The 8,705-nt window shown below is 40.1% G+C and overlaps 2 protein-coding genes across 2 annotated transcripts; both read left to right on the top strand.

Moving 5' to 3' along the window:
- The first annotated feature begins 669 nt into the window (after window positions 1-669).
- LOC145707301 (uncharacterized) lies at window positions 670-2,030 on the top strand. The gene is made up of 8 exons (XM_081784808.1): window positions 670-801; window positions 850-1,111; window positions 1,152-1,231; window positions 1,269-1,377; window positions 1,424-1,525; window positions 1,570-1,664; window positions 1,704-1,794; window positions 1,835-2,030. Exons 1-8 carry the CDS (start codon window positions 775-777, stop codon window positions 1,957-1,959), a joined length of 891 nt encoding a protein of 296 aa, XP_081640934.1. The 5' UTR covers window positions 670-774; the 3' UTR covers window positions 1,960-2,030.
- Window positions 2,031-3,728: 1,698 nt separating this feature from the next.
- On the top strand, window positions 3,729-5,678 carry LOC145709444 (uncharacterized). The gene is made up of 3 exons (XM_081787128.1): window positions 3,729-4,005; window positions 4,162-4,978; window positions 5,026-5,678. The coding sequence occupies exons 2-3, from the start codon at window positions 4,288-4,290 to the stop codon at window positions 5,091-5,093; spliced, it is 759 nt and encodes a 252-aa protein (XP_081643254.1). The 5' UTR covers window positions 3,729-4,005; window positions 4,162-4,287; the 3' UTR covers window positions 5,094-5,678.
- The last annotated feature ends 3,027 nt before the right edge of the window (window positions 5,679-8,705 follow it).

The raw sequence follows: 8,705 nt of genomic DNA, 5'->3' as shown, positions 1-8,705 counted from the left end.
TCTTCCTTTTTGCGGCTTCTTTGGTGGCATCTGTTGGATTTCTTTGCTCTCCTGTATTTTCGATTCATACTCGACGTTGTTGTATGAAGGCTAATAATACTACTCTTAACAGGTTTTACTTATTCCAGAATCTGTTATCTCTAGACACTGATTATCAATTTATTTAGTTTTCAAATCTTTGGTTTTCGAAATAAGTGCAAGTTACCGGCGCATGAGGATCGACAGCAGCTATCTGGATAGTTTTAAAATCACTCTTGAAGGACTGCATTGAAAATTCTTCACAATTTTATATTTGTATTCTGATTTTGATTTTCAGAATCAAAATGGACCGCCCATTTAAATTCATTTGTGATTATCTCAAGATGTGTGAAGCACCTTTTGTTCTGAGCGTACTTACGTTTATTCGATCGTAGGAAATCTCTCATACGGGCACTCCACGAATAAAGAGTCATGAACTTTTGCACGAATTTCGTCATTTTTCTTCAATAAAACAAAATTTCCAACATTATTTCCGTTGTGGAATCAAGGAAGACAAAAACTATAATTTCAGATAATCGATTCGCTAAGTAACGAAGAAAAACGCCAAAACTAGTCGAATAGTACTTTCAGACTCCGGGCAAAATTTGATGTTTGCAATCTCCTGCGAAAAATCTTACCGGTTGTTTTCGTCGCTCGGGCGGGCGCATTGGCTCTTTTCGTTATTTCGAGACAGACGCAAAGTTGCTCTCGCAGAAAAAGGCCGCTTTTTCGGATTTATTTTTTTGATTTTTTAAAATGGGAAACCTCTTCAGTAGCAACAAGGTATAGTACAGAGATAAATGACATGAGCAGAAATAACCACAAAACAAGAGCAAGGCTAAGGCAGCGCCGAAGGAAAAAACGGAGCCGGTTGAGGGGGAAATCAAAGAAGAAAGCGTCAAGGCCCCTGCTCAAGAGCCTGAGGCTTCTGTTCCTGTCAGCGACACTGCGAAGGAAGAAGAAAAAGAAGAAGCAGTCGAAGAAACGGTCGAGAAGAAGACTCAGTGCACGAGTGACACGATCCCCGAGGAACCCGCTCTGGAAGAAGAAAAAGCGCCAGAGGAGGAGAAAGTTGAAGCTGCTGCTGCTGAAGGTTCGTTTAATATTCTTTCTTCCGATAATGACTTTTTCAGATCCTGCGCCCGCCGAAATTCTCATTGAGGCTAGCAAGGAAAATGAGGAAGCTTCAGAAGAAGACAACTCTCCACCCGAGGTAAAAAACTAAGCGATCAATTTTGGAAAATGCTCAGGCCGAGGTGCGGCTTTCAACGGAGCTTCTCAGTGAAGTAGAAAATTTTGAGAAGAACGAGCTGAAGCACCAAGAAGTCGTCGAGAAGAACATTCTTCCAAAAGCAGAAGGTGAGCGCTTTTATCGATAGGCAGAATCTTTACATGAGTAAAATAGACGTTTCCCGGGAGCAGATCCCCTCTGAGATCAACAACTTCGACAAGAGCCAACTGAAGAAAATGGAAACAGTCGAAAAGGTTCTTCTCCCAAACACTGAAGGTGAGTTTATTCGGAAAACTTTTCATTCTCAACTCTGTTTTAAGAAATCGCCCGAGAGAAAATCTCATCGGAGATCGAGAGCTTCAAGCCAGAATCGCTCAACCACGTTGAAATCAAGGAAAAAGAACTCCCAGCTGAGGTAAACCGTCAATAATAAAGAGACTTTCATATATTCCAGACGCTCACGATGAGAAATGTGGCTAATTTTGACCCAGCCAAACTCAATCATGTTGAAACTGAAGAGAAGGTCGTCCTTCCGTCAGTTGAAGGTAAGCTCGTCTGGTTCTGATCATTTAGCAATCTTTTAAGACATCGCCAAGGAGAAGACCCTCGAGCAAATCACCGCTTTCGACAAAAACAAGCTGAAAGTGACCCCCGAAGTTACCGCAGAACAGAACTCTTCTTCGGCCGAGGAAGAAAGCGAGGAAGAATAAAATCCCCTCTTTCGCCAATTTCTTTCCCTTATCATGCCAAACTATAATAAATAAACAAAATCGTATGTCAAGTGTCTTTGAAATTTGGACAAAATCGAAAGTATCATGTCTCAGGAATCGCTGAAAGATTGCCAAAGTAGCCTTAATAAAGTTCGCCGGGAAAGCCGCCAGGAAAAAATAGTACCAATAGCAATGAATAGGGACCTTTTTTCTTTGTTTATTAGTTTTTTGTTTTGGCAGGGAGAATGTCCAAAAGCGGTTAATGAACTATAAAAGGACTCGTTCAAATAACCCGGTTCTTACTAGTTTCTTTTCAGGCAAGCAAGCGAATTTTCGACAAATCAAGTGTGTTTATTGGACTGCCAGACTTCCTGTTGAAGCTCTCTCTGTGAAGAAGACTGTATAAAGCCGTCTTGAAAGAAGCAGGAGACGTCGAATGCCTCATTCCAAATTACCCCGATTTGCGACATTAACCTTGAGAATGAACGTGTTTTATTTATCAATGCAATAATAATACGCGGCGCTTCTGTACCATCTCGAATAATTTTTAGATTCTATTTGAAATGCCGAGCGATATTTGCACTCAATTTGACCTTGTGAGCTTTTGAATTGTAGATTTACAGTTATTTACTGGGAAATCAGACGCCGTAGATTGGGGAGTGTCGCCTTACTAGAACTTCTGATCAACAATCTTATTTTTATTATATTTTTTGAATCGCGAACTAATTTATTTGGAAAAAAAAAATTAAAGGTTAATCTTTTCAAAAGCTTGAAATCAAGTTAATCGCCTTCTCTTTAGTCTTTTTAAAAGTTCAAGTTCGTAGTGACCGAATCAAAGGCCATCGATCAAGGGCCGATGGTATTCTCCGGGTTATCGCTGTTCGACCTCGTTACCATTAAGAAGGTTGGCCCAGTTTAATTGCGTATTCTCTCTAAAGCCTCTTACATTTATACTTCAATTAAAATCAGCCGACAAGAAGGCTTTAAAAAAGCGTCTGGACGATAAATCAAAGATTTAGAATTTTACGAGCACTAAAATGTCTTTTGAGACTTTTAAACCAGCTGTAAGTTCATTTCTCCAAGAAGCTGAATTCTCCAGTCCTCATTTTCGGAATTGAACATTCCATTCGTAAATCATCATACTGGAAAAAGTCAACGAGCAGCTTCAATGGCGTCTAAGCTCCTTGACGAACAAAAAAACGAGCGAGCTTCTCGTGACACACTCGCCTCCGGCCGAAACAAAAAAAAAGACGAATTGAAACATTCATAAAACATTCAATTAGTAGATTTTGTTTTCATGATTCATTGTTTATCAGTTTTTTTTAAACTTATAAGTTGTAACCCTCAAATCTGTCTGACTCTGCATAATCTAATGTCAAAAAAAAACGTAGATTTTTCATCAGAAAAGAAAAAAAACACTTGAAGTGGCCACTCGAGGGTACAGCCTCCATCTGTAAATTCAAACTTCGCAGTTTTAATTCAGTCATAAAAATTATAATTCAACTGCTCGCGCTCCATTTATTATTTCTCGCAAAAAAAAAGACACTAGGAAAAACAATAATCATAATGTAACGTGTATCGTCATAAAAAAAAGCTGCGCGGTGCTAACCCAAAAGCTCGCCGAGCTGGTAATTCAAGCGTGATAGATCCTTAAGCGATCTGTCGTTTCGTTGATTTTAAAATCGGTCGCGCCTCCGGCTGGCAACGGCTTTTGGTGTGGTTCTTGGGGGTGGTGCTAGCTCAGTGTGTTAGCCAGCAGTGTGTTAAGGTTCCTCCTCCGTGTGCTACTGAGATAGCTAGCTCTCTTAGCGGGAGAGAGAGAGCGAGAGCGAGAGAAAACGTGAAGGCGAGGGAGCCCTCCAGAGTGCCACCTCTAAGGAGCTCCCAGTCGCGGCGCAAACAAATGGACGGGAGAATAAAAATCGGCTAGTTCTCGGCGAAAAAGAGAAACTCTCGCGGGAAAACGAATTTTTCAAACAATAAAGAAGCAAGATTGAGAACACGGAGAGATCTCGCTAGTCGAGGATGGTGGACCACTAATTGCAGGTACTCTAATTGCAGGGAGCATAATCAGCGGACAATTTTTGCGTAACGCTCTTCACAGCAATTGATTAATTTGTTAGTATTCTTTATGGTTTTAATATTTTGCTAAGCTTAATATTCTCTTAAAAATTGACGAGTTAGCTTTACCATTATTTTCAGTAACTTGGAGAAGAGGAAGTCGCGCACGTGGAAGCACAACTCATTCGCCACTGACTCAGTCATTTGCCAAGGCGAATTCGATTTTACGATTGCAAAGCTAACACCATCCAAAAAACTCGACCGAAAATGTCTGGGCCAGTTCGCTCCGTCCTGCGCCAGAGCGCGTCCTTAGAGCACGATTACAGTGGCTCGCATCATGGACGCGATCGACGGAACTCGGTGCGTTTCAATCTTGGAAATGGCGAATGTCAGCCCGTTCACCCTGCTCACCTCCAGAATTTGCAATCACCTCAAGGCCTGCAGCAAAATGCGACTCCGCAACAGCAGCATCTGCAATCTGCGAATCTTAATCCGCAAGCCGTCACCAATGCTACCAATCATCCGGGAGGCTACCAAGGAGGGTACCACGGACAGGGCTTGCCTCCGTTGCCCGCGTACCCGCCTAGTGCCAATCAAAGTCCACCACAAGTGATGAGCCCGAGCCAGTTCGCCATGCAGCTCGCCCAAGCGCCGAATCCTCCTCAGCAGCAGTTCGTCTACCAAACAAGCCAGCAGCCGGCGGTCTTGTCGCCCACCACGATGAGTTCGACTGGTCCCCAAGTGATGTTTAACTATTCCGTTCCAGCCCCGTACCTAACCCAGCCCAGCGCTCAACAACCAAGCAACAACTCCCCGATCCTCGTCAAGAGTCCAACTCCGCTTTCGCCGAACTCGAGCTCTAAGTTTGCCCCTCTCTCGATCAAAAACACCGACGACCCCAAGTGGCACAAATGGGTCGAGCTGATCAATCAGTACTGGAACGAAATGGCGACTCTTGGTTAGTTCTATGTCTACTAAAAGAGCCAATTTAAAATGTGATTTAAGATGAGCAAAGCCGATTCCAGATGATTTGCAACTTGTCAATTCTTGCTGCAGCCCCAGAAAAAGAATAAAAAACTCCCCTAATATTCGCGAAGCTATTCTCAAAAAAGCATCGCTAGTTGTGTAAATTGTTGCCAAGTTTCTTTTGTAAAAATCTACTTCCTTCCAAACACCACCATTCAAACATCAAAAAATGATCTACCCTCAAGCGAGTTTAAAAGTTCACAGCTTCCTTTCTACCACATCCTTAAATTCTTTAAAGATGGCGAGTTTAACATGTTCAAACAAGCGAGCTTTTAAAGATTCATATTCTTTCTGGCGTCTTAATAATTTTTCGTCCAACAAAACTGTTTATTCTGACTGTATCCGTTTTACAGTAATACTCTGCTAACTGGGCTAAAAATCTATCTCCTTTTATATAATTTATATATTTATACTTCGTCTTATTATATATATGTACATTATATGAAAGCAAGGCATATTTTCTTTAATAAGCTGCGTTTGCCCGAAAATACCCCTTTCACCCGTCCGCCTTAATTTTTATTCTATCGATGGAAGGTCTTGAAAATATTTCTCTCTGAGCAAGTGTTTACATATTACTTTTCAAGCGTTATAAATATATCTTACAGCGGCATATTCAATAAACAAAGGCTTTTTACTGTGTCCTTCATAGCAAGACGAGGAGAAATCGACATTTTCCGAGGGATTTCGGCTATATACATCTTCGTAAACAAGGAATGTATGGAGTAGTTCGCGTGACTGCCTAAGGCTCCACCACTTGACACACCTTCAGATAAGAGTCACTCTTCGAGACTTCGAGACTGTTCGATTTCTGTTTATTTGGTGCAATATGTTAATGAGTTTGGAGTGTTATTGAAGCTAAAATGGTGAAAAGGAAAGGTCAGAATGGAATGGGACAGGCGCTGCTTCACGGTTAAAATGCTTGAAATTTGAATGGTCAGAAATAGAACTGCACGGAAAAAGGACGACGCGAACTCTCTTTTTACACTTCTCGGAATGCTGTTTACTGTCAGTTGCTCAGAACAAAAACTACAAATTGAATATTCAGCAAGTTGAATCTATCTACTAAACTTTCCAAAAAATACGTAATCAAAAACGTCCAGCAGCGAAATATTTAGAGAATCCAACTTTATTATAAATGTTTTGGGAGCCCTGAGAATGATTATCTGCCTATGTCACTTCTTGCGGGAGATACGGGTCGGGCACATGGGTAGTTGCGAGGAATTGAAAGATGAGGAAAATATGCTTTATGTAATTGAAAGAATTGAGCATTTTAAAATGTTGAGAATAGGATTTGAAACGAGAAAGTGTAAAATTTACGCTGATGAAACTTTTCAAATATTAATATCATAATTCTGGGCTTCTGACGATGCAAGAGCCTGAACAAAAAAAGGAGAGAAAATCGTGATGCATTGAGTCCAACGAGTCTTTTTGAGAAAGTTTCAGTTGTTCAGTTGTGCGTTTTGTCTTGTTCTTCACGGATGTGATTTTCGGCGTGTGTTTCTTGAACTTGGCCCTTTTTAATTCAAAATTACTGAGCCAGAGCACCTTGAGACTGGAAAATCAAATTTGATGAGAAAAAAGAGAATCCTGTTTTTTTAGTTTTCGAAATTTTCGAAAACATGAAATCAACAAGGACAGCTCCCAATTTGAGATTGATCGCTCTCATCACTCGTAAAAAGGAATCTTCTCGCCTTGGGAGTTTTCTGTTTTCTTAGGAAAAAAAGAGGGATGAGCCTCTTTGAGCTTCATTTATCACCAGTTTCTGGCGTTGAAGTCCTTTGCGCGCTCCGGTTCACCATAAAAACGGCGTTCCGGAATTTGATTTTTTGAAAAACGGCGAACAAAGGAGAGCACGTGACGCGCTCCATTGAGACTCTGCTCGCTCTGCCCAAGAGTACTCATTTTTTTCTGAAAATCTCTCTTTTCAAACAAAAAACAGTCACATTCTTCCGGAAGCCTCTTCACCACGGATTATCGAAAAACCGGCAAAATGGGAATCATTTTTTTAGTTTTTGGAAAAGAGAACTTTTTTACCCAGAAAAAAAGAAAAAAAAACAGGAATTTGATGAACGCTGAAAAGCACGACTTTTAAATAGTATAGTCGATAGTCTATCGTCGATAGTCAAATCGTGCGTCTTTTTTTGGTTTGCAAAGACTTGAAAACTCTAGCGCCAAAATATGGTGATGCCCAGATACTCAGCGACATTCATCAGCACATAAATACTTTTTAGAAGCTATAACGTTATCTTTGTCTTCTTTTGAAATTCAAAGTAATTCAACAGTAGAATTAGATGCAGCGCTGGGTTAATGAAAAATGCTGCTATAAAAAATTAAGAAAAAAATACAAAAATAGTTGTGCCTTTTGTTGTAAGTAATCCTTTGGGGCGTTATTGTAGCTTGTGCCAGGCGTTGAATAATTCAGAAAAGCGGCGCTTAATTCGCCCTGGAATTCTGCCACTACACAACACTAGAATCGTCAATGGTTAGGAAGAATTCAAAGAGCAAGATAGAGAAATCTCAACAAACGATCATTCCTGCTTCCTTGTCAAATCTTGTTCTGAAAATTTTGACGGTAAAAAGTTGTGATTTAGAAGACTCAGATATTTTTTTTCATTATCCTCTGACCTAATGCTCTATTAAATTGTCTCAGACAACAAACAATACAGTAATTAGGGCCGCTCATGTTAATAATAGTTTCAGAGTTTAAAAAAAGGGAGCGACATTCCGCCGAGTTGCGCTCCGCCCAACGGCGACGTCAATTCCATTTTCTTGAAATCGAAATGAAAATTCAGAAATCGTCGAATGATCAGTCAACCTCTACTCAGAGAAAAGAACGACATTCTGAAAATACACCCACAAGGACGAAGCATTAGGCGAGGTTTCTCGAAATTCCTCTAATCAAGGAGCATGGAGCTGCAGTCTCGACTTTTATTTTAAGCAAAGAAGCGTTTTCTAAATTAAATATTTTAAAATTTTCCTTTTAGTGTTTTAGCGAATTTCGAGGAGTCGTTATATTCAAAAGAGTTCAAGAATGTTTTTATATAAACAACTTCTTGCGTAGCGGCTACACTCAATAATGATTAGTTGAAATGTAATGTAAAATTCACAAGTTCGCTCGTAAAAGAACGTTTATATAAAAAAGATGATTCTGAGAGTAAAAGTATTTTCTGCTCCAGTGCCGCCATTTACCCTCGTAAATCCACACAAAATAGAGCCCCTTATTTTCATTATCAGCAGTCGGCGACAGATCTATTTTTTGTTTCATGGATTCCAGAGAAGTTCCAGAGCTATTTTAGGAGATTTATCGTACAGATGATTTCGTATTAAGAGCTTATCCAAGTGATAAATTTTATTACACAGAGTTTTCTTCTTGAGCCTAGAAGAGGTGGTTTACATATTTAACCTAAAGTAAAGGAAACAGAAAGGGAGGAGGAAGACAGTTTAGATTACCAAAATGATCTACTTAGAATCATGATTCTGATGTTTTCTTGAATCTATGCCGAACTCTGAGCAGCTAGAAAACACTAAGCTATTTAAGGATGTCACTTTAATTGGCCTCTTGGCTGCGCATCCATCTAAGCCTGAAATTGGCCCCTTTAATTGCCCCAAAGTTGCCATCGCTTTTCCAAGATTGTAAATAGCTGTCAATATAAATTTTC

The sequence above is a fragment of the Oikopleura dioica genome, chromosome XSR (assembly GCF_907165135.1).
Source record: "Oikopleura dioica chromosome XSR, OKI2018_I68_1.0, whole genome shotgun sequence".
Lineage (NCBI taxonomy): Eukaryota > Metazoa > Chordata > Appendicularia > Copelata > Oikopleuridae > Oikopleura > Oikopleura dioica.
Note: the sequence above shows the minus strand (reverse complement) of the source record. Positions and strands in the feature narration are given on the sequence as shown.

What these genes read in the sequence shown, in the direction of transcription:
- LOC145707301 (XM_081784808.1), top strand. Translation starts at nt 775, where the DNA reads ATGGGAAACCTCTTCAGTAGCAACAAG. An exon ending in TGAAGCTGCTGCTGCTGAAG is followed by an intron (nt 1,112 to 1,151) that starts GTTCGTTTAATA and finishes TGACTTTTTCAG; the next exon opens with ATCCTGCGCCCGCCGAAATT. An exon ending in CATTCTTCCAAAAGCAGAAG is followed by an intron (nt 1,378 to 1,423) that starts GTGAGCGCTTTT and finishes TGAGTAAAATAG; the next exon opens with ACGTTTCCCGGGAGCAGATC.
- LOC145709444 (XM_081787128.1), top strand. Translation starts at nt 4,288, where the DNA reads ATGTCTGGGCCAGTTCGCTCCGTCCTGCGCCAGAGCGCGTCCTTAGAG. An exon ending in GAACGAAATGGCGACTCTTG is followed by an intron (nt 4,979 to 5,025) that starts GTTAGTTCTATG and finishes ATGTGATTTAAG; the next exon opens with ATGAGCAAAGCCGATTCCAG.